The 26492-nt window shown below is 38.2% G+C and overlaps 1 protein-coding gene across 1 annotated transcript; it reads left to right on the forward strand.

Annotated features, from left to right (window-relative positions):
* The first annotated feature begins 785 nt into the window (after nt 1-785).
* Nucleotides 786-26114, forward strand: LOC103506085 (sodium-coupled neutral amino acid transporter 9). The gene is made up of 9 exons (XM_026821206.1): nt 786-1180; nt 1851-1949; nt 2525-2681; nt 16005-16042; nt 20145-20302; nt 21333-21395; nt 21811-22014; nt 23337-23653; nt 25800-26114. The coding sequence occupies exons 1-9, from the start codon at nt 1053-1055 to the stop codon at nt 26040-26042; spliced, it is 1407 nt and encodes a 468-aa protein (XP_026677007.1). The 5' UTR covers nt 786-1052; the 3' UTR covers nt 26043-26114.
* The last annotated feature ends 378 nt before the right edge of the window (nt 26115-26492 follow it).

The following is a 26492-nucleotide window of genomic DNA, read 5'->3' on the forward strand; positions in this document are numbered from 1 at the left end:
GAGACAGATAGTGGCGGTATAGGTATGCTTTTTCATTCAAATTTTCACAAGGTTCTCAAATGAGAGTGTCAGGCGGCGAAAAAACTTTGAACTTCCAAGGCTATTGAACGTGACCAAAATCAAAGGCTGAGATCGATCTAAGTAGTTCAAGATCATATATGAGATGTGAGATGCAAGGCGTAAGGTGTTATTTATCGTAAAGGGAGATAAGAGAGAGGCTGAGCTGGACCAAAGGGGCGTAGGGGAATGGCTCAACTCTTACCCAGAAATGTGGTGTGATGGGTAGGAAGATTGGAGAAAGAGCTATCCACATAGATAATTATTTAGATTTAGAGGAAGATGAATAGTTTGTGGTGACGGGCTTTTCAAAGGAAAATGTCAACTGTTCGCGGTTAATACCCTCGAGAAAAGAGAATTCGATCCTGAGATAAACCGTTTACCAATAATTAAGGAAGAGAAAACTAACAATTGTTACCTACCCGATTTCAATGTTATGTACGAAGTAAATGTGAAATGGGCCCTAAGAAATTTGTACAAAAGTTTGCAACATTGTATACATACGACATACGAGTATTTATCTGACTTTTATAGTGAGTCGTCTTTTCTAGACTTTTCTTTGTATTCAGGAATTCACCTGTAGCAAAATAAGAGTCACACCTGGCTATTTACCTCCTATTAAAAGAGAGAGCACCAAAGGTCTATTAATGTATGCCTAAACCTTAATGTGATCATAGTTTGTATTCAAATACTAATGATAAAAAACTGAAATATTTATTCCTTATTTTTTTTTATCTAGTGAAATAAATTCGTTTACATCTACGGTCAAACTTATTGTGAATAATGTGTTCAGTTCAATTTTCTTTTTGCGTGCCTTTTCACTTTTCCCGATCTAATTTCTAATAGACCTTTTAATTTACAGGTGCTTTCTAATTATAGAATTGTGTGAACAAATGACCGAACAGAGTTTCGCACAAGTTTTAATAACAAAGTCAGTTAAGTGTCAATAAGAACCAATATTAGAGTACAGGCGAAAAGACTTTTCCTTGTGAATTATGAGTCTGAAACGACCAGTCCCGAAGAAATTTCGGCCCCGCTCAAGATCTGTGGATAACGACGGATATGAATCCGGATACCATATGATACCCAGTTCTGTGAACAGCAGTAGGACTAGCTTACTCGAGTAAGTACCCAGGCCTACGGTCACATAGTCGCACTTTGGACATTGGGGCAAGGATAGAACCTTGAAAAACATCCAAAAATGGACCCTCAGGCCTAACATTTGCATAGTCAAATGCACTTTGGACATTGGGGCAAGACTAACAATCCGACTTGACGCTGTAGATAGACTTGACCCTTGTGTATTAACAAACTTCAGGACTGGAGTAAAGTTGACTTGAAACTGTAGACTTGGCCCTTTTGTGTTTTCAACAAAGTTCAAATCTGATGGTTCTAGTATTGGGGCATGTACATTGTGCATGATACCTATAATTAGGCTACGTGCATTTGGCGTTGACCATATCATTGTAAATGCAGATCTGGGTCATCTGAGGGCAGAAAAACAGATAATGAAATAGACTGTCCCGATTAGGTACAGGTTTCCTACGTTATCTTAAACTGCGTCATTCTCGAGTTTACAAAATATACTGAGCGTTTAGTATCAGGAAAAATGTAGGGCGCTTTTTAATTATTCCTATGTATGGTTGCGAGTTGAATTGAACAGTATAAAGGTGTGTCCACACATAGTCGACAGGTCGTCGATCGATGTGGATCGACGGCCGTCGACAAAGTGTGGACACACCTTAAGGTAGAAATCTTCTTAAGTCACACAATATTGTTTGGTTTCGTTCCAGGGACAATACACAAGGCGCCGTTTTCAAATATGATTCCGAAAGCGATTGGGAAAATACACCTTCCACTGCTGGCCCTAAGTATCCGCCATATTTGATCAAGTAAGTTCAAATCACAAAGCTGTGTCCACACAAAGTCGATCGACGAGGTGAAGAGGTGAATCTATGTTGTCGAGGCAGTGTACGGTTTCAATCGACGTCTTTCGACGGTTGATCGACGGCGTTGACTATGTGTGGACGCAGGTTAACATTGCATTCCCATCCGGACATAACTTGCAATAAGTATAAGACAAGTGAACTGCACAACCGCTGCGCTGTTTAGGTACAGCTAGCTTATAACGTGCTGGTTAAAAAGCGGTTTTGTCAATTTCGGATACAAGATTCACTTGTTCCCCAAAACAATGACATAAAATCTCTGCAGTTGACCATGCTATTTGCCTTTCACTTAGTCCAAGTCCAAACTTGGTCCAAATGACATGTTTCAAATCCGGGCCGCAGAATTACCACAGAGAGTTTTCAGTTAATCAAGAGTTTGAGAAATACTGGCCTGTGTAAATCAAAGGAGTAACACCAAAGAAAACTCTTGACGCTTTGTTAACTCTCAGTAGTCTCAGTGGTAAGATCGGCCATTTGATTAGTCACGTTAGTGAATTTTGTATCAACTTTTTTTTTCACAGAGCGCTGAGGCTGCAGCATGAGAAGTCCAACTTGATGCCAAAGTTCTACAGGAACTATCATGCCACGTCTACATCTCAACTGTCCACTGCCTCGTCAGCTCCGGAGCTATACCACCTGTTGACCATCCCAGAGATCCATCAAGTTTTTGGCTTCAGGGTAAGTGAAGATAATATATCTACAAAATACTAGGAGGGAGGAATTAGTGCTTGATTGAAAATCGATGAATCTCAGTTCAAGAAGTACCTATGAGAGTAATGTTCACAGTTTTATAGATAAAATAGAATGTACCTCGATTATCCTGCTCGAATGAGACTAAAAAGTTCTTTATCCCAGCAGTCTAAACAAGGTCTCATGTATTTTATAGGTTTACGAGTATTTAAGAACATAGATAGAGTAAACAAAAGATGTAACATCCAGATAAAAAAAAAAAAAAAAAGCTGAACCAAGGAGCTAACCAAAGGTCTCTTAATTCTGTTGGTAGTGTTGGTCAACTTTGGTATAATCTCATCAGCTTCATCTGACGACGCTTATATCCAGTAGTTAAGCAACTGTGCTTTGTGCAATTGGCGATAAAGGATTGCTTTCAAGTCTTTTGTGCTTTTGTCAGTTTTCTGCTAATCAGTCCAATCGACCTTGTCAAAATGACGTCGAAAAAGAATAAAATTATCCTCTTGAGTGTTGTCACTACATGGGTTTGATTAGAATTACAATGCTGCCATTCATGATTTCATACTGAGCAGGTAATTTCCATGAGTAGAACGGAACAGTGACTTAGGTACTGAAAATTTTCTCATTGAAACCACACTTCATATTCCGTCAATCTTTTGAAGCAAAAAAGGGGAAGGAAAGGGTTGAAAATCATTAGAGAACGTTGTCAGGGGACCGTAGATTCGTAGAAGCTCAACCCGTCCTTTGGGGCTGACCAGCCCCTACACCTAAGTCTTTCAGGGGACCGTAAATCGGTCTTTATCAAATTTTCAATTTTCAATTTTTTTAATTTTTGTGAAAATTGAAAATACCAACTTCTATGTAACTTTGGCTCAAGTAATTCTTATATTGAACTTACCACTTCTCACTCCTTGCTCACAAAACAAACAATGTATGGCATATCAATTATTTATTGTTACCCTAGAAATGACGAGTCGTTTTAGGAATTGACTCCAAACTTCTCTGTTCAAATCCTCCACAAGTCTGCCACGCGTTCATCTCAATAAACGACCGATTTTGCTGAAATTTTTTATAGTTGTTAAAAACAGTACTGAGGGTGTCATAGGCCACTTAAAACTGTCACATGCCATCCTGATTCAAAATGGCGGTGCTTCAAAGTCATGTCTCTTACGCCGCGCTGATCCCGTACAAAGGACGGGTCAACCACTAGTGGTACATTCAAGATGCACGCTCCAAGTAGCAAGTACTCACACTCAAACGATAACGCATCAGTCCTCAGCAACATCTCTCACATCAATCCATCTTTGTTTTGAATGCTCGTGATGTTCGGGTGTTTACGAAATTGTCGTCCTTGTGAGGTTGCTATTTAAAATTTGTTGATCCCACCGTGAAATTCGTGGCAATGTTGAAAGATCAAGGTCAGAAGAGGGAAGGGAAGCATTTGTTTTGCAAAACACGGGATGGACGATAGGATTATTGGAGGCGCAACTTGGAGATAACAAGTACTTCCTCAACCTTGAGTGTTTGGATCCATTTAATGAAGACAGGTCTTCTTATTGCCGTCGATGGAGCTTGCCCATGGCAGTTCGAAATTTAATTTTTCCAAAAGAACACTCAGCCGGGGCGGGGTGCACTCAGCCTCGTGAGGACAATTGTGTAGCTACTTTAATCGAGTAGCGACCAGTGGCGGCATAACCAGTGAAAAAGATTATTAAAATATGGAAATTGACTGCAAAAGAGGCACTTTGTAATGCTGTGATATCCACAAAAGTTGTGAAAACGCTCAGTTTTACCACAAAGAATATGAGAGATTTGATTGGAATTTTCCAAAAGAACAGGCAAATGTTTAGAGGCAAACAAGATAATGGGTCTTGTTGGTGTGTTGGAAATTTACCTCCGATTATAAAGTAATTACCTCAAAGGTTGCATTTCAAACATACAACTGAGCTACCTACATATGAAGTATTTTGATGGTTCATTGCTCCAGATGACTTTTCCAACAAATTTGACCATTATTTTTTATATCCATGTCGATTGCGATGACAAAATTCACATCATCACACCTTTGTGTTCCACATTGCTCCTTCAGATTTCACAACTGGTTAAGTCTGATGTTGCGGCTGAATTGACAACAAAATTACGGTATACTTCTTCTATTACTTTTGAATTTTACATTTTGTTATCTAGTTCTTGTCAGTTGACTTACTACTAACTCTACAGATTCTCTAGATCTGGAATGTCATCATAGTATTCATAACAATTATCTCATACAAAGATTACAAAGTCAACTTTATACTATCCGATTAATTGAACTTACATGATTAGATGTCCACTTGTCCAGATAGATAAAATTAATTTTCAAATTGATGTTTCATTTGAATCTTCATATTTGATACTCGTCTAAATACAGTCTTGTATGTACTCGATACATATGTAAGTATTTCCCGTAATTGGCAATCAATTGTCCTTTAGAGTTCAAGTATTTGAGGTAGGAATAACCTGTCAGATATAGCATGGAGTGTGCAGCTTATCTGAAAGGTGCTCTTGTCAAGTTCATTGAGAGAGTAATTCACAATGACTGAGCTTTCATCAAACCTTTGAACAAAGACGGTGACTTGTTCTGACCCTTTGGTTCACTCAAATGCTACACAACATCCGAACGTGATCCCGCCACCGATAGCTGTGAAATTCCTAGTGTAGAAGTTAGATCTTTTTGACTTATATATTTCAAGTATATAAATACATAGTGATTCATTTCAGAATAGCATGGAATGGATTCACAGGAACTTGTTTGTAAGTATTGAGAAATTGACAATATTAGGTACCTATCTTTGCTCGGTACTAGCCCCCGTGATTCAGTTTCAGTAATGAAACTTTGTACCTCCTAGGCTGCAAGTGTATTTGTAGCTATTTTTAATCAATACAGGATTTTTCCCCACAAAGGCACTTTGAACTTTACAGTAAATGGCACTTTGAAAAATGACATCTTAACTATTTTATTGATCAAACTTCATTATTTTGTCTAGAGCTTCGTGCAATGACCCCTGGATGAAATTTTCTTCTGAATAACTATGTAGTTAACACTGAACCAGGCAAATTCGCAGTTTAGGCCTAAATACTTATCAAGCCTATCTCAATAGATATATTTAGATGATTTCATTCATGTTTTCAACTTGAGTATCCAAATTGATTTTGTTTAATTTTTGAAAGGGGACAGTAAATAAGATAATTGTCATTCAAAGTGTTTGTTTTATTTAATGAGTAGCCAATGTGGCCATTAAACTCGAAATGTAACCACAGGTGCTTTAAAGACGACTGATCTTAATTTTATAGCACGACGCGACGGCAGAATTTTTGTGGAAAAAAAAGGTATTCCATTTTACCTCTATGTACTCGATGTTCAATGGAATATCACATATTCAATTTATATCCAATTTATTTCCACTTTTTTTTTACAGAGGGAGACTATAACAATCAGACTCCTTGTTACTCTCACAAACACTCACTTTTACTTATGTATCTGTAGTAGGGGCACAGCAAAAGCATTCAGAATGTGTCTTCTCCTTTAGGTTGATTTGACGCGACGTGATGCCTTCCTTCCGTCTTTTGATCGGCCTTCCTATGATATGAATTTCTTAGCCTTCAGAAAGTGTGTTAGCCCCAGGTGAATGAAATCCAAATACCTGAGGAAAAAAAAGAAATGATTTCAATAGTGCCCTCATTCGATCCAATTTCGGGCTCTGTTGGGCCCTCGAACCCTCACATAATAGTCAAATTTTCCCAGAGAGGTCTACAGTTCACTGAACTTCATGTATATTTATATTTCAAACGTCCTTTGTTCCTAGGCCAAACACTTGAATTGAACAGATCATACACTGAGTGAGCAAAAGGTATTGAGAAAAACGGAAAAAGAGTTGTGCTTCTCATTAGACAGCACAAGTTGAATAGAACAGTTGCAGTTGCACTTACGTGGGTGAAGTTTCTAAGTCAGAGAGCAGAAAAAACGAGGAACAATGGAATTTTCCTTTTTCTTCTACGACTTCTAGATCCCGAGATAAATCGATTTAAAAAATACCGGTAAATCTTGAACTCTGACGTCACGGCATACCCTTCCATACACGATGACTTCACATCAAATGTCCCGAGGCCCGAGCAAAGCTCCCTCGCAAGCAACACATTAATGTGTTTGTGCACATACGTTTATGCTCATTTCTTTCTGCTCCTCAGCAAGCGTGCTTGCATACTGGCGCTACCTAGCGTCACACATCTTTGAACTCTTTCATTAGAGCAGAAAATAAAAATTGAATTTTCGACCTTTTACAGTTATTTTTTCGGAGTTTTGACCTCAGATTTGGATTTTTCACAACTTTTTACATAGGAATCGACCATTTATTAATAATTTTTACCCATTTGCAACTGCTCCATTGATGATTGAACATAATGTATTTGAATAGGAATCATATACAGAGTGTTTCGTGAATTTAGGTACTCTTATTAGGAGTAGACACTCAACGTGGGCACATCATACTTCGTCCTTCACGAGAAATCGATGTTTGGTACGATCCGAAAAAAAAAGACGTGATATCCCCCAAGATAACATGTTTTGTTGAAAAAAGGGGCCAAGGAAAAGGTCGAGCAATCGCAGACCTCCGAAATGGCAATGACACTTTTCGTTATCAAGTTGAACAACGCCGAGTTTCAGAAAGATAAAACGGGAATAACTTTTAAAGCGTTATCCAAGAGCGAAGCCCTTTAAATCGACCTTTAGCCTTTTAGTTACGCGCTCAAAAGCCCAATCAGGGTGGGTACTTGTAGTGTCCAAATGGTGCACCAAGCAATGTACCTCGACCATAAATCTGAGTCCACACATAGTCAAGACCGTCGATCGAATCTATGTTGCCAAGGCAGTGTACGGTTAGTCGATATAGATCGAGGGCGTCGACTACACAGCTTATTAATACAAGGGGCAAGACTGACTTTGTTTAGACTGCGGGAGTAAAGGGGCTTTTCAGTCCTATCCCAGCAGGATAAACAAGGTATATTCTATTCTATTACATAATTCTATCGAGGAGGCACTCTTTATCACTCTGTATGAATTTCCAATAGCAGTGTAAAGTCCTCTCCACGAGAATGATGTGTGATAAGTCTCAGCAATCTCATCAGCATACCGGCGGCATATGCACGCATTCATCAAAACATAACCCAACATGAATCGTATCAAGCTTTAAATTATCTGAGTTTAAATTTTCATTTGTTTATACTAAATCAAATCATAGTTGAATGTTTCGTTTGTAAACACAGTGATTACCTGGAGCTTCATCTAAGTTAATGATCTAATAACCAGTCCGTTGTTCAAGTACTGTGGTGCTATAAGCTATATCTAAATTTATAATTTACTGTTATTCTGTCGTATAAAATATGATAGTTAAATTGTTCAATTATTTAATGAATTTTATTCGTATTGAGTGAGAAAATCCCCGTATGTGTCAGAAAGGTTCAACCATTTGCAAAGTGTATTTTCAAAGGTACAAACCAACCAACTTTAGAAAGTGGGGTTGGAAAATCAGAACATTTGTTTCACATTTCAAACGCTAGGTACCTACCTACCTACAATTATTATTTATTTATTCAATTTATTAAATGGAGTTTTTCATAACAAATACATGCAGTAGGTATAATGTGTAGGTACGCAACGTTATAGGTATACTTTTCGCCTGATATTCTAGAATCAAGATGGTCTGTTTATATTCACGACATCCCTATGAAATTTTATCCAGCAATATCTCTCATTGCACTCAGCTGTGTACAATAACAAGGAGGTTTTTAATAAACATTTCTCTCTTTCAAGTCAAATCATAAATTTTATTGAGGTGTAAAGGTGAAGTGGGAAATGACATTAGTGACAAGCATTTATCTCTCTTTCAAGTCAAATCATAAATTTTATTAAGGTGTAAAGGTGAAGTGGGGAATGACATCAGTGACAAGCATTTATAAGTATGCTTGATATGTTTCTATTAAAATCACCATTTCTTTCTGTCTTTCAAAAGTTTAAGCCAGCTTAATAAGCTTGGAAGGCAGCGCTTACTTTATAAGCACTAGGTCCCGGGTTCGATTTCCGCTCGAGACGAACTCTATCCCAAACAGATAAGCTTCGTTCTCGGAAGGGCACGCTTTTCCTGTCCTCCCCTCTTCGATTTCGGAACAACAAGACCTCCGTTGTTATCGTTACCACTGTAAAACCTCTACAAAAAAAAATCTGGTGTGAACATCACACGACTTTCCTTATCCTATTGAATGGTGCTTATTTGGGTGTTCTGTTGTAACATTTACAATATCTCTAACCGTTTAGTCGATATAGCTGAAAACCGCCAAAAAGCGGTCGAAACCCACCAAAAAGCGGTCAAAATACCACCAACCGCAGCACCTATTTTAACCAAACGTTTTGTATTGCATCCTTGTCACATTTGTGAACTACATACCAAATTTCAAGTCTCTAGCTTATACCGTTCCCGAGATATTGTTAAATTACACCGAAAACCGCCAAAAAGCAGTAAAATGCCGCCAAGCGTTACACCGGTCTTAACCAAAAGTTTCGTGTCGCATCCTTGTCACATTTGAAAGATACATACCAAATTTCAAGTCTCTAGCTCTTACCGTTCTCGAGATATTTCGTTTACAGACAGACACACACACACACACACACATTTTGACACTAAAAACTGACCATCGAAAATTTGACCCGATTACATTACTTTCCTTCCTATAGGATAAGGAAAGTAAAAAAGTCTGAAGTTCTTGTCTAGAGGGTCTGCTAGAAATTCTAATATGTAAGTAATGGCCAATCAAATGAATTCATCACTCAAATGTGTTTACTGTTTTGTTCGGTAAAATCTTACCAAAGTTTGGGTGGATTTTTTTCAAAAGAAAAATCAAACTTTCGTATTAACCGAGGACTTACTCATGTCCGACTTGAAAGTTGTGATTATTCCCAGATGTCTCTGAGTGTAACGTTTGTATCAGAAATAGAGGTAGGTAAATTGAAAAAAAAAAAAAAAAAAAAAAAATCCCTAAAGGGGATTTAGCTCTTCAATATAAATTAAATTTTGAGAAACAGGTTTGGGCTCAGTAAAAAGTCCAACTTGTCCAAATTTAAACCTTTTTCGCCCCTCATTACCATTTGTAAAAGATAACGTAGGCCTTTAGACAATTAGGTAGGAACACGGGACTACAATATTTGTTGATGAACGTCTTATCAAAGGTCAAACACTCAAATGCGTGCATGTGTCTAAATAATATCTCAATGTTCCCAAACAATCCACATTGAATTTGCTAACTTCTCATTAATAATTATCAACTTTGTGTATTCTACCCATTTTTGTGATTCTACCCTAGAAATTTAGAAAGAAACAAGTACTTATTCAACTAAATTTAAAATTTTATTTTTCTCTAACATTTTTTTTTTTTTTTTTTTTTTTTTTTTTTTTTTTTTAATAAGCAAAAGTGGCGGGCTCCAAAGAGAAAATAAAGGATGCAAGGATCCCCCTTGAAACGGTGTACAAGAAGCCGGAGAAAGAAAAGGTATCTAGCTTTTTCATTATTAACATTTTTTCCAGGCGATTTTACATAATTTTGTTTTTCGTTAGTTAATTCTAAGGGGTATAGGTTGCTCATTAAATACGAATTACATATTATCTAAAGTAGGTAATCTAAACTAAGGTAGGTATAATAAAAAAATAATACCCAGGCCTACAGCTAAAGCAATAGGAGCATAAACATAGTAAATCTCAAGTAGGTACCTACTTTTTCAAGCGTGCCGGGAGGCGCGCGAACGTCAAGAATTCCTACCGGTCTATATTAACACGAAATAGAGTTTCATGGTTTTTCGGCATTTTTAAGTAAACATTAAAAATAATCCTGGAAAAAAGGCTATGAATTTACCTATGAAATTTCGGCTTACAATAGTTTGGGTCCGCGCAGATGATAAAAGAGTTTTCATTTCCGCAAACCTCTTTCTTACTTTCACCTTTCTATAGGACTTTAATCCAAACTTGATGTAGACGCAAATGTAGTGACGAACTACGGACCTTGTGCGAAGTTGTGCGTCTATTGGTCTGTTGTGAATTATGAAAAATATAAATTCCAGAGGTGAAGTTGATAGGTATACATAGGTTAAGTTTGCGAATACACATTGCCTCGGTGTTGTAGTGGTCAAGGCGCTCGCCTGGTAAACAGGAGGGCGTGGGTTCAATCCCAGCCGAGGTATGGAATTTTATCCTCAATATAATTTGAGCATTTGACCACAATAATAGTAGTAGCCTACTGCTGGAGTAAAGGGACTTTTCAGTCCTACGCGAGCAGTATAAATAAGCACTATTATTATTATTACATTGCGAACACATGATTCTAGGTGTTAGCCGTCTCCGACTTTCCCACAACTCTCCAATGTCTTGACAGCAACGATGTCGCGAACGTGTTTTTTGACACCTCGTAGGATAGAATAGAATATACCCTGCTTATACTACCAGAATAAGACTGAAAAGTCCCTTTAGCCAGTAGGGCTGCTGGATATTTGGGCTGGCTGGTTGACCAGTAGGCATTGGTCGCATTGGAGGGCTCTTTGGACTAAAAAATTGTTTTACATGGTAGTGGGTTGCCTGACCACTCACATCATCAAGTCCGTGCTACTGTACGGATTCGGCATGTATGGTCCCGGCCACAAGTTTGATAAAATAATTTACCACGGAGAAACTACTTGTGCCTCTGTGAGCTATCACATACCAATTGCTCTTTTGACAATTTTCCCAGTCCAACATCTTTGCACCAAACCGTAGAATCCACAGATACATGACTTTTCAACTTTAACTCGTATCTGATTACCTACTGATTGCTCTCTTGCTAGTTTGGACATATTTGCATCTCATTATTATTTATCTTTTATATTAGTAGTATGCATAATGCACTAATGCACTGATTATTTATTAATATTGTCATGAAAATTACTCTCAAGATAGACTTGCTTGAACCTGAAAATAGAATCAACATTTTAAAATATCATCCACCCCCCTATTGGGAGACTGGGAAAAAGTTGTTATTTCAAACAAGCAGGCTAATCACATTTAGATTTAACAAGTTTCCATTTTTTTTTTTTTCCGACAAAACACTCAGAGCTTCCTTTTTTCTTATAAATGGTATACCTATCCATATAAGCAGAGCTTGTGCCACGGATGGGGAAGCTTGAGGTTTAGATTTATTAATTTAATTTTAGATTTCTTTTAGATTTATTACCCAATTTAGATTTATTAGGGAAGCCTGTTAATAAACCCTTTCAAATCCAACTGGAGAAAACCCTGGAGTTACCGCCAACTCCGAGATCTAGAAAAGACGGACTGAATTTCATAGGTACATGTTATGTAGAAAGTGTATTACGTCCTGAGGGAAGTACTTTGACGTCCTGTTCCAGGGAAACTAAAAATAAATAGTAATATATAACATGTACATACTAGGTGAATAGGTACCTACGCGGATAAGTGCATTTAATTATGATCGTATGAAATAAATACCTCGGTACTAGTATTGAATTACAAAAGCATTAATAGTATTCTAAACTGTGTACACGATGTAAAATAAAATAGAACAAGCTGTGGTCAAGCTGGGAAATTATTTACTTTACACACAACTCTGTCAACTCACAAACCTCTAGCCGCCATGTTCAATAATTTTTATTTGTAAAAGACTCATAAACAAGTCGAGAGCTGAAAAAAAAGTCCGAAATTTATTTGCCTCAGTGGTTAAGAAAACAACGTTTCGAAATAAAAAGCAAATAATATTAATTATTTCATCAGAAGCGGAGTGTGCATCATACGTCGATCGACGTCATTAAAGTGATTAAAGGTCAACTTTTGGAAATTCGAGTGGAAATGTTCAGGTTTATTGGATTTGTAATTAAAATCATTACTAAACGGGAGGGCCGAATTCAGCCCTTTGTTACAATTTAAGTACGTAATTGGGCAATCCCAAAAAAATATAAGGGTAACTTCCATGCAGCTCCAGTTCTCTACATTACATTGAAATGGGGGTCTTTTCTGATGAAATTCCTGTGTGCGGTATAAGGGTAACTTCCATGCAGCTCCAGTTCTCTACATTACATTGAAATGGGGGTCTTTTCTGATGAAATTCCTGTGTGCGGAGTCCAGTATGTAGGACTATTGCACTCCTCCAGTTCTCTAATGAGGGACACTTAAAATTTACACGAAAAAAAAATGTCAGGGCCAACACCCCTCTGATTGAAATCAAGCCCTAAAACAGCTCAGGAATCTCAGGATTTGAAGATCAACTAAGACAAGCATATATTATCTTCTTCTTACCATTATCTTGAATCCCCCACTGTCAGCTGAACATCTCACAAGCTCATATTTTTTATTTTGCTTCTTTTCCTTCTTCTTTGCACAAACTTGATCCAGAAAGAGCAAGGGTCTCGAGCACTTGCAGCTAAGTACATATCTCGTAAGTTCAAATCATCTTATTTGGAGAACTGCACAGGGAGGCTTAGTTCAGAAAGTTTTGAACAAGTTTTGCTTGAAAAATATTGATATTGTGCAGAAATTATTAAATTTTGAACGTTCCAGTCAGATGATACGTTATTTAGAACATCATGTGAGTATTTTGAGTCTCAAACGTACTCTAACCGAATGAAAAATTAAAAGATATTATTTGACCAAAAAAGAGAAAAAAAAAAAAAAAAACAATTTTATTTTAACTGTAACAATTCTGTCTGAGAACTTTGAGAAGTATGCTGTGCCGTTTTAGCAGGCAACCCAAACTTTAGGCAGTCCGTCAATAAAACAATAAATTTCATTGATTGTTCCTCTCTCTGTCGACATTTCAATCTTCCTTTTCCAATCCAAGGAAAGCATCCTTTTCTCCTTTTAATTTCAACCAAAGAGTATTTATTCTTTGTAGCACATAGGTACTTTGCAATTTACTATTGCTGATTTAATCAGCGTTTCAGCAAGAAATACTTTGGCCCCGTCTGTAGCATACCTCAGGAAACAGGGTCCAGAAGATATTTCACCGGAGAAATGCAAACCTGCTGAAATAGGTACTGCGCCATACTCTAAGATCTTATCGGATACAATGTTTGATATCGAATGTAAATCTAACTCCCCAGTGGAGGCTGGGATGAAGAACTTTCTGTGTCAACTGCTGAAGAACAAGTTGGTTTTCAAGGACAAACAAACAGAGGAAGACAACCTGGAAGTAAGAACAGAATAAGAATCCAATGTTATTAATCTTCAACACTCAAGAGACTTATGGAACGGAAACCTGTGTCCACAATTCCACACATGATCGACGGCTGTCGAAAGACCTTCGATCGACTCGATAGATGTCGACTGAAACCGTTCAGTGCCTTGCCCATAGATTCTCCTTGTCGAGCGACGGCCGTCGACGACTATGTGTGGACACAGCTGAAGAAACGACCATAACTGACCGGACGAACTGAGATATAAGTTTCGACTTTCGACTCTACGGTTTTGCATTGAGTTTGTTTGTCTGTTTGGTTGATCCATGATAACTTTCGAACTGTTCATCCGATTTTGATGAAACTCGGCAAAAATGTTCAACACATAAAGGAAAATTTCCCATTAAATTTTTGGCCCGGAAAGGAGTCTGAGTGAGGTCTACAGTTCACTGAACTGCTAGTTATCTTCGTTGTGGATATCTTACATGCGAATGTTCCTCATCTTTTTGAAAGTGGTTTTGAAAAGGTACATTTTTGATCCAACGAAGTTCCGCTGAAGATATCTTTCAGATCAGTATCTCTAGCCCTTGTACGAGTAGAGTTCATAAGATCATCTTTTCAATACTTCTTCTACCGTTTCAATCGAACCAAATTTTTATGCCTGGAAAAATGTGCCTTCGGTGAAACGGACACGGAAAGATGAGATGAACTACCAACTTTCTGATCAGAAAGCCACCACTGGGCCTCCTGGTGACCTAGGTACCGTGTCCTGTGACAAACATACTCGACACCTCATTAAATGGCGACAATTTAAATCGTCAACTGAGCGTATAGGTACCTTTGCGTTTAACATTCCATGTAACTTGAGTCCGTGGTTTGCTTGGGTTTAATTGCACATTCTTGCATTGCCCTAGTGCCTCTTCTCTCGAGAGAAAATTTCAAATCCCAATGTGACCAGGTGGCTTCACCACGGGAATTTTTGTCCGAACATTTGGATTTCAAATTGTCAAACCGAATGTTTATTTTGCAAAGTGCGTGCCGGGCAAATATTGAAAAAAAAATCAACCTGATTTATATTCATTGTTCATTTACCGTTTGGTATTTTTTAAACGTTCTGCACCCAGTACTGAACTTTTTCAACTAGAAAAAAGCACATTTTACTAATTTTTTACCCGGTGATAGTTCAAACAATAAGCAAAAGTGGCGGGCTCCAAAGAGAAAATAAAGGATGCAAGGATCCCCCTTGAAACGGTGTACAAGAAGCCGGAGAAAGAAAAGGTATCTAGCTTTTTCATTATTAACATTTTTTCCAGGCGATTTTACATAATTTTGTTTTTCGTTAGTTAATTCTAAGGGGTATAGGTTGCTCATTAAATACGAATTACATATTATCTAAAGTAGGTAATCTAAACTAAGGTAGGTATAATAAAAAAATAATACCCAGGCCTACAGCTAAAGCAATAGGAGCATAAACATAGTAAATCTCAAGTAGGTACCTACTTTTTCAAGCGTGCCGGGAGGCGCGCGAACGTCAAGAATTCCTACCGGTCTATATTAACACGAAATAGAGTTTCATGGTTTTTCGGCATTTTTAAGTAAACATTAAAAATAATCCTGGAAAAAAGGCTATGAATTTACCTATGAAATTTCGGCTTACAATAGTTTGGGTCCGCGCAGATGATAAAAGAGTTTTCATTTCCGCAAACCTCTTTCTTACTTTCACCTTTCTATAGGACTTTAATCCAAACTTGATGTAGACGCAAATGTAGTGACGAACTACGGACCTTGTGCGAAGTTGTGCGTCTATTGGTCTGTTGTGAATTATGAAAAATATAAATTCCAGAGGTGAAGTTGATAGGTATACATAGGTTAAGTTTGCGAATACACATTGCCTCGGTGTTGTAGTGGTCAAGGCGCTCGCCTGGTAAACAGGAGGGCGTGGGTTCAATCCCAGCCGAGGTATGGAATTTTATCCTCCTTTTTACTTTTAAAGAAGTATCTTTCAATTTAGTTTGTTGGGGTGACATTTATAACAGACATTAATTAGAATGTTTTTCACTTGTTGTTCACAGACCTCATCCGATAACAAGCACAGCAGTATTGTCACTATGTAAGTATCCCATTAATTATTACTCCTAACTAGTTACCTATCATATCAGTTTATCAGTATTATTGTTATTGGGTCGAGAGGATTTATTTTGTCCAGTAGTCGAAGGATTCTGGTTCTGTTATCCAAGGTTTCTTGCGTATTTTCAAAGTTGATCCATTAGAAATTAAGTAGTACGTACCTAAATGAGAAAGGTTGCCCCCGCGAAATACATAAAATAAAAATAAATGATTCCAAAATAAACGAAATGATTTTTTCCACGTGAATTTTTGTGAGTGTTATTTTGAAACAATTCCACAATCAATACAGCCCTCTTTGTTCATAATTTTATCAATCTAGGTAGAAATTGCCTTACACAATAATACAATTTCGCCCTTTGCTTACTGTACCTATATTTTATGTATACATGTAATTATAACCAATAAAAGAGTTCTTGATAATAATAAGTTAATAACCTTGAATTTTGAACACTCAGCGCTCGAATTCATCAAATGATAAATGTCAACAACGAAAAATTGCCTAAAATATTACTTATAAATGGCCCGTTTAAACTCTTAACAATCATCTTATTAATTTATCATTAGTTATCATTAAAATACGTTGTGCTCCAAATGAAACAAAATACTCGTATGTATCCGATGATCTTGATTGTTGGTAATTAAACTTCAAGATGTAAGGAAACACACATTAGTCATCCTTCCCTTGCTAGTCAATGAGATTTTAATTCGTGTTTTTCATAGCTCAGTGGTCAAATATTCGCCTGACAAACAGGCGCTTGCTGTTTCTTATTCCTTCTCTATCCATCTACCCAAGAAATGGAATTTTATCTTAAATTATGTGAGAATTTGACAGTAGGTTCCTGTAAAAAAAGCTTAGTTCTGGGGGTAATGGGACACTTTTGTCTCATTCTCGAGAACACAGACACGAACAACATTGGAGGATAACATTATCTGATTGAATATTTTCATCAGTACTCAGTACGAGTACCTACTGTTGGGTCTGTTAGCAACATTCATTAACATGGCACTTCCAATTAGCCTTTGAGGAGGGAAACTTCCACTTCATCGGCCCTTGAAGGGGGAACTTTCATTTCATTGGCCTTTGAAGGGGAAACTTCCATTCCATCGGCCTTTGAAGGGGGGAACTTCCATTTGTTCAAAGGCAAGCCATGTTTTCCTCCGTCACACTCGACTAGTCCACTGATAAAGTCTTCCCTTATCATGGGGAAATATTGCGGGCCCGTCTCGAACAAAATAATTAGACAGGTACCTACAGTACTAAATTTACTTCAATCGTACAAAACCAAAGGTCAATGGATCAATGACCTTAAACACGGGCTCAAAAGTAATATTGTTGACACCCAAAGTACCTCGAACGAGATTAGAAGAGACTGATTACTTTGTCTTTGTAAGGTGGTTATGGTGCCCAGGGCCGCCACAGGGGGGGTCTATACGATGTCAGCTTGCCCCCGGGCCTGGCTCCTGAAGGAGGCCCGGAATCAGCACCTTCCCCTCCCCCCTCCCCCCCCCAAAAAACATGATAAGACAGGACCTAAGGAGCTACAGTTCCCTCTATCAAACATCTTTAAGGGATAATAAAATATATTCCTAAATTCACAATGGAGCAGTTGCAAATGGGTAAAAAAATTTAATGAATGGTCGATTCCTATGTAAAAAGTTGGGGAAAATCCAAATCTGTGGTCAAAACTCCGAAATAATAACTGTAAAAGGTCGAAAATTCAATTTTTATTTTCCGTTCTAATGAAAGAGATCAAATATGTGAGACGTCAGACTTTACGCAGTTGTTTTTTTCGTCCGTTAGGTAGCGCCACTATGCAAGCGCGCCAGCGGAGGAGCAGAAAGAACTGCGCACTGACATTTGTGCTTTCTTAATTATGGCTGAAGGATTTTTGATGTTCAGTTTCTAAGTCACTAGCTTTTACCTTAATTTTATTAGGAAACCGAGGTATAGGTAACGAATCACGTGAAAGAGAGAAAAAACTTGTAAGCTCACATTTCATCCTAAAAAAACTATTAGTTAAAATTTACATATGTTGAGGTTTAAATTTACTGTACACTTTGTTTACGAATCATCTCCAGGTATAAGTAATGTGGGACAGTGGGAATAAATTATTGTTCTAATTGTCAGTATTATGCGTAAGCATGATCCAGGCTCGAAGCAAATATGTTACATATTCCTAATTGCTATTTACTTCCAGAGAAATATACCTAAACAAAATATACTAATAGACCTATACATATGTAATTAGAAAAACTATTAGTTAAAATTTACATATGTTGAGGTTTTAATTTACTGTAGACTCTATTTACGAATCATCTCCAGGTTTAAGTAATGTGGGAATAAATTGTTCTAATTGTCAGTATTATGCGTAAGCATGATCCAGGCTCGAAGTAAATATGTTACATATTCCTAATTGCTATTTACTTCCAGAGAAATATACCTAAACAAAATATACTAATAGACCTATACATCTGTAATTAGTGAATAATAGTGAAGTAATTGATTATGTTCTTAGTGTACTGTGTAGGTAGGTATAAGTACCTACAAAAGTAGTGTTCGTAACAATCAAATGAGCTCAGAAAAGACTAGGTTTTCTTAGGGAGCCTCTGAATGTAATTAGTGAAGTAATTGATTATGTTCTTTATGTAGGTAGGTATAAGTACCTACAAAAGTAGTGTTCGTAACAATCAAATGAGCTCAGAAAAGACTAGGTTTTCTTAGGGAGCCTCTGAGTTAATATTATTATTATGTTGCATAATCACTTTATTAAGGTACATAATATTACATATGGGAAATAACTTTCAACATATGAATATCTCAATTTCTTCTCATTCGTTCAGGACTTTCCTGATGATGGACATGGTAGACATGATGGCTGACATTTGTGCTTTCTTAATTATGGCTGAAGGATTTTTGATGTTCAGTTTTTAAGTCACTAGTTTTTACCTTAATTTTATTAGGAAACCGAGGTATAGGTAACGAATCACGTGAAAGAGAGAAAAAACTTGTAAGCTCACATTTCATCCTATAGAAGGTAGAGTGTCTGCCTTGTAAGCGCTACGTTATGATTCCCGGGCGGGGTGGATTTTATTCTAAACAGAAAAGGATCGTTCTCGGAATAGCTGTTTTTCTCCTATTCTTTCCTTCTTTCTTCGCTTTCGGGACGATAATACTTTAGCAGTTACAGTTATCAATTTGAATTCGGTATTATAAAATAAAATTTCCCTCTATCAAAAATCTTAAAAAGTAAATTTCAAGGAGGCGCCCATTGTTGAAATCAGCCCCCAGAGGTCCGGTTAGGCTCGGCCCTGGTATCACCTTACAGATAAGACTCTCCTGCGCTGGTTTGGCATATCTCTTACCAAAATTCAAACAAAGGAACGAGGTAACTTTTTTCGCGAATCAATGCCAGGTAGATGGATTTTGTTCTTGGAAATGCACAATTTTATCAGCACCACCCATTCCATTATTTTGTTTTCTACCTTAGATTATTATTTTATCAATGTGGCACTTATGACAAAATTCCTTTGTTTGTTTTCAATTCAAAATGTACGTAGATTTGGCTAAATAAGCGATCATGGTTGGTCCATAGGAGCACGGTTAAGGTGTGTCCAGATAGTCTACCGCCCGTCGAACGACGTCGACTGAACCGTCCACACTCCCTCTACAACATTGATTCACCTCGTTGATCGATGGGCCGGTCGACTATGTGTTGGACACACTTTGGGGAACGGTTGGTCCATAGGAGCACGGTTAAGGTGTGTCTAGATAGTCTACCGCCCGTCGAACGACGTCAACTGAACCGTCCACACTCCCTCTACAACATTGATTCACCTCGTTGATCGATGGGCCGGTCGACTATGTGTTGGACACACTTTGGGGAATACAGAAAGCTCCAAGTTCGATTTCCAAAGACGATAATTTGTATATATCTTTGTCATAGACGATAAAATATCTTTGTCATACTTTTTTCGCCATTTCCTCTTTGCTTCAAATGGATGGATGACTCTGTAGCTCTGTACTGTCCATCCTGACAGTATAATTTTAAGAAATAAAACTTTTACAACTTCACTCTTGGTTTCAGATTCTCAATATGGAACACAATCATGGGCACATCTATTCTGACCATCCCATGGGCAATCCATCAAGCAGGATTTGCGACGGCAATATGTCTCATGCTTGGGTCGACAGCACTGTGCCTGTACACCGCTTGGCGGATATTGAAAATACAGTCCTTGCATGGTAAGCTTTTTCCTCAAATAAATAAGTTACTTGCTGTACCTAATAAAGAAGTTAGGTACTTGCTGTAATAAAGAAGTTATGTCGGTATAGTACTTCCAATACACTTGTAGGAATGTGGAGAGGGAGGGACTTGTTTATCGATAATGTGCAAAGCTCAACTTTGCCCATTTCTTCAGCAAGGGAAATTTCAGGCTGGTACACTCCTTGTTTAAAGTCCCCCAGTCAGACTAAGCTGGTCTACTCCCTGTTTAATGTCCCCTAGCCAGACTAAGCTGGTCTACTCCGTGTAAAAAGTCCCCCAGCCAGCCTAGCTCGTCTAGTCCGCATAACTGCGAATATCGCGAACAAACCGCGGATACTGCGCACAAAACGCGAATACCGCGAACAAAACGCGAATATCGCGAACAAATCGCGGATACTGCGCACAAAACGCGAATACCGCGAACAAAACGCGAATACCGCGAACAAAGCACAACAAACCGATTAGAAATTTAGGTCAGCAAATAATCTCTCTTGCCATGTGATTTTCTTTTTCACACCGGAACTTTATGGTCTACTAGTAAAACCAATGTCAAAAGATTAACTACAAAAGTGGAGCCGTAATTTGTGTTATCCTGGCCTCAATTGGAGTGATTACAAATTTGATGTTTTACATTGAGCAGTGAGCACAGATAATCCTCTCATTGAGTTTATACCCCACAGGCGGTTAGTCAAAGGAACATTTTAATAATAAATGAACTCTTTATTTAGCAAATGAGCTTTTGAGCGCTATTTACGTCCAAGGTTCTTTTCCATCATCTCAAAATAAAACCGCTATCGCTTTTATGTTTTTTTAGGAACAATAATGTTTGCGAACCTTAGAAACAACAAAAAGCACAATTTAGGGGGGGACTTCACGTGATGTGACGGTAGTGTGTTTCTACCTTTATCGTCCATCAATTGAGATGGAAAGAGAGATATATGGTTCCTTTTGGCAACATTACTGTTTAATATTTTAATTCAACGAGGACTTGAATATTTTCTTTGATTATTTCAGACCAGATCGTTGGTTCGGATCCCAATAGCCTGATTTCGGAAATAGCGCCCGGAAATGGTAAGTATTAACTAACTCCATATTTATGTATAGGGCTATAGGGGTGGTTTTAAAATTGGTGAAGTCCAAAAACCAAAACGCGATCCTTTGATGTACCCATGTCCCATTGTTCCTTATCATGTACGTTAAGGGTATCAATGTAGTTCCTAAAAAAAAAAAAAGTGGCGGTAAATTAATCTTCTTCTCTAATAATAATGATGTTCCTTTTTATACTACTCGCATAGGACTGAAAAGTCCCTTTACTCCAGCAGTAGGCTAACTACAATTATTGTGGTAAAATTCTCAAATTATTTTGAGGATAAAATTCTATACCTCGGCTGGGATTGCACCCACGTCCTCTCGCCTGGTAAACGCCTAGTAGGTAAAAGGAATAACAATAGCCTATGAATCTAAATCTTTTTTTTTTTTTTTACAGTAATCTGTCCTGTCAAAGTTGTACAACAAGTGAACGAATCTCTAATGAGCTCAGTGTCCAATGTTAGCACCACTCAGATGGGAAGCAGCCTGTATCGGACCCTCTGGAATTTGGAGTACACCGTCCCCATTGTTCTGGTCTTCTTTCTCGGACCCCTCATCAATATCAAGTCCCCTTCTTTCTTCACTCGCTTCAACTCTTCAGGTAAGTCGAAACGTTAAAGTGTAGCAAACAAACTAAATGAAAAATAGATTGATTAAGTTAAAACTTGTTTAGTTAAAACACTCAACGAATTCTAATGAACACTTGTGTCCCTACCTGGTTCATTCATAACAGTCATAACCTATGTACATACATAGATAGGGAGGTAGGTACCTATATCTCAATATTCTCAATGAAATTCTCATTATCTCGTGGGAAAATTGAAAATACAAAGCAGAAGGCTTTTTGTCACGTTTTTTAGGGCTTCATTTTAAGTGGCAGGGTTCTTTCTCACTTACATGAGCTCTTCCACCCAACCACTGTTTTCCCCTATTTGGGCTTTAAACTACATGAACTTTAAATCAATTAATAAGCCAATCAAACAATATTTGTGCCCAATTTTCACTTGAGCAGTCCACACTGAAAGGAGTTTACTTACCATCTGTTCCACTCCAAATATCACAATATTGGGATATGGAGTGAGAGGATATTTCCAAAGATCAGTTTTGAAATCATTCTACTGGGAGCTGATGTCATCTATTGGATCCTTATGTCCAACTTCCTCTACTTTACTGTCAGCTTTATACATGGTGAGAATACTGACAGCATAGTTAGCTAGAAAGGTAGCGCGTCTGCCTTGTAAAAATAAAATTCCTTTTAGATCGGTATGCCAGCCTAGTTAGCTTGGTTGGTAGCGCGTCTGCCTCGTAAGCGCTAGGCCATGGGTTCGATTCTCGTCCGGGGCTGATTTTATCCGCAACATATGAGGTTCGTTCTCGAAATGGCCAGCTTTCTCCAATCCTGTCCTCGTTCCCCCTTCAATTTCGGGACGATAGGACCTAAGCAGCTACAGTTCCCTTTATCAAACATCTTTAAGAGATATTCCTAAATTCACAATGGAGCAGTTGCAAATGGGTAAAAATTATAAATAAATGGTCGATTCCTATGTAAAAGTTGTTTCCGTTCTAATGAAAAAGTTCAAATATGTGTGACGTCAGACTTTACGCAGTTGATTTTTTTTTTTTTTTTCGTCCGTTAGGTAGCGCCACTATGCAAGCGCGCTAGCTGAGGAGCAGAAATAAGATCACTCGATTTTTGCAGCTAAATGCAGGAAAACCCATACAGCTGCACCCGTCACCGGTGTAAAAGGATATAAAAAAGGACTTTCCTATATTTTAAGGTGTGTCCACTGTCCACACATAGTCAATTGGCTGTCGATCGATGTCGACTGAACCGTCCACACTGCCTCGATAACATAGATTCATCTCGTCGTCAATCGTCTATGTTTGGACACACCTTTAGTTCCGTTTCTGTTTCTTTTTCAGGTACACTATCCGTTCTCTTCCTCATCATATTCGTGTTCATCAAAGCCTGGCGTTGGGGCATCAACGTCGACTTCAAGAACTCGGACAGCATTTCCTACGTGTCGATATTCAGTTTGAATTTTCCCGCCACAACCGGAGTGCTCGCTCTGTCCATGTTTATTCACAACATCATCATTACCATCATGCGGAACAATCGCCATCAGGAACACAATGGCCGGGATTTGAGCATTGCCTATCTCCTGGTGTTTCTAACGTACGCCGCTGTGGGGCTGATCTTCTATGTCACGTTCCCCCTAGCCAAGTCTTGCATACAAGATGTGAGTGAACCAGTAGTTATTGTTGTTGTTGTTGTAGTGGCTTCAGCTGTAGCCGAATGGTGATGGTAGAATAAAGAAACGAGTAGATTTGGGGGGATTTGCCTGCCTCGGTGGTGTAGTTTTCAAGGCACCCGCCTGGTAATCAGGAGGCCGCGGGTTCAATCCTAGCCGAGATGAACGTATGGCACAAACACATTAATGCGTTGCCTGCGAGGGAGCTTTGCTCGGGACATTTGATGTGACGTCATCGCCTACGGGAGCGAATTTGCCATTAAAAATTTTGTCAAAAGAGAACGAATGTGCCATCAAATTCATTACAAGTACATACAAGACGAGTATTGTTTATTCCCCCCTCGAATTTGCCATCAAATTCATTACAAGTACATACAAGACGAGTATTGTTTGTTCCCCCCCCCAATACGTTTCTATAGAACACAAAATTACAGCGCCGCAGGCAAAATTTTTGCGAGAAAATTTAAGTAGCCCCTTCAAGGTTGCATACTTTTTTTACTGACCAAAAATTCTTTTTCCAATTTTTTAGGCTTTGAAAATTTCCCGTAATACATTTCTATAAAACACAAAATTACAGCGCCACAGGCGAAATTTTTTCGAGAAAATATGAGTTGCCCCTTCAAGGTTGCATATTTTTTTATGGACCGAAAATTCTTTTTTTTAGGCTTTGAAAAATTCCCTGACTTTTTTGGATTCTTGTCAATTTTTTGAGAAATTCCCTGACTTTTCCAGTCTCCGTGAAATTCCCTGACAATTCCCGGTTTTCCAGTCTGGTAGACACCCTGAGTCGCCTACTCCCTGTTGAAGACTACACTTCTACTTCTTCTTCTTCTTCGTCTTGTCTTTCTTTTCTTTCTTTGGGGCTTTGGGGAGCAGAGTCAACAGGGAGTAGAGCAGTCCCCCAGCCAGGGTTGAAAACTATACTGAACCTACTAAACCAATTTCTATTCCTAGGTGGTGGGAAAGGTGAAGTGGCAGACCTAAGTAAGATTCTCCTAGGTCGATATGCAGAGGTGACAGCGCAGGGGTTTTCCTTCATCATTCTACGTCCCCCAGCCAGGGTTGAAAATTATACTGAACCTACTAAACCAATTTCTATTCCTAGGTGGCGGGAAAGGTGAAGTGGCAGATCTAAGTAAGATTCTCCTAGGTCGATATGCAGAGGTGACAGCGCAGGGGTTTTCCTTCATCATTCTACTTAGAAGAAAAAGAAAAATTCCGTTGGTCCTCATTTTTCCTGCTCTATGACTTTCGAAACATCACCCAAGTAAGCGCAACTGATCTATTGAATAGCATCATAGCATAATAATAGAGGCTCAATTTGAAAAGCTTCTGAGAAAATGTATTGTTGTTTTTCATACGTTAATGATATCATTTCCCGTACCAACTATGAGGTTACATAAAGAGTGTTATGTAAGAGACAACAGAATGGGTAATTGAAAAAACTATTAGTTAAAATTTACATATGTTGAGGTTTAAATTTACTGTACACTTTGTTTACGAATCATCTCCAGGTATAAGTAATGTGGGACAGTGGGAATAAATTATTGTTCTAATTGTCAGTATTATGCGTAAGCATGATCCAGGCTCGAAGCAAATATGTTACATATTCCTAATTGCTATTTACTTCCAGAGAAATATACCTAAACAAAATATACTAATAGACCTATACATATGTAATTAGTGAAGTAATTGATTATGTTCTTTATGTAGGTAGGTATAAGTACCTACAAAAGTAGTGTTCGTAACCAGCCGAGATATGGGATTTTGTCATTATTTGAGAATTTGACAATAGTAGCTCTATTATTACGATTTATTGTTCGCTTTTTTTTTACTGTTGGTGAGTGTAAAGCTGTGTCCACACATTATCGACGCCGTCTAAACCGTACACTGTCTCCACAATGTAGATTCACCTGTTCACCTCGTCGATCGACAGCGTCAACTATGTGTGGACACAGTTCAAGGGGACCATCTATCGAAAGGCGGGCTTCTATTTCTTATCTTTTACCTGTTTCTTTTTTTTTCTATTCATAAATTTCTATTAAACAGACTATTCTTAGTACTTGACATAATATCCCGTTTTCATAGTTTATTGGACTCTATTCTATTACGATTTTCTACTCTCCTATTCCAGAACTTGCTGAACAACTTCCTTCGTCACGATGTGCTCACCCTGGCAGCCCGCATGTTCCTTCTGTTTCAACTGACCACTGTGTACCCCCTCATCACCTACATGCTACGCGTGCAAATATTTGCCGCCCTAAAGAAACCCCCGTACCCTGGCTTCTATCAGGTTCTCCTTCTCAACACGGCTATTGTCACTGTATGCGTCCTGTTTGCCATCTTCCTGCCACAAATTGGAACGGTGCTAAGGTAAGTTCAAGAAATGAAGGGAGATTTAAAATCCACGGGTTGGTTTCAACAACCTACTTTTTATCCCCTACCACCCCTGTTAAGCCTATACAAATCAAATGGAACTTAACAGACTGTTAGCTTAACAGGCATTCTAAGGGCTGAAAAATATTGGTGAAATTCACCCTGATAGTCAAAATGTTTAGGATCATTTTGTAGAATTTAAGAAAGAAAAAAGCATCCAACGTCTAACACAGCCTAGTTAGCTTGGAACGCGTCTGCTTGTGAGCGATAGATCGCGGGTTCAATTCCCGCCTGGGCCAAACTGTAAACAGATAGGCCAATACACTTGTAGGAATGTGGAGAGGGAGGGACTTGTTTATGGATAATGTGCAAAGCTGTTTCCAGAACTTTGCCCATTTCTTCAGCAAGGGAAATTTCAGGCTGGTACACTCCTTGTTTAAAGTCCCCCAGT

Source organism: Diaphorina citri, unplaced genomic scaffold, assembly GCF_000475195.1.
Source record: "Diaphorina citri unplaced genomic scaffold, Diaci psyllid genome assembly version 1.1 scaffold10, whole genome shotgun sequence".
Taxonomy (NCBI): domain Eukaryota; kingdom Metazoa; phylum Arthropoda; class Insecta; order Hemiptera; family Psyllidae; genus Diaphorina; species Diaphorina citri.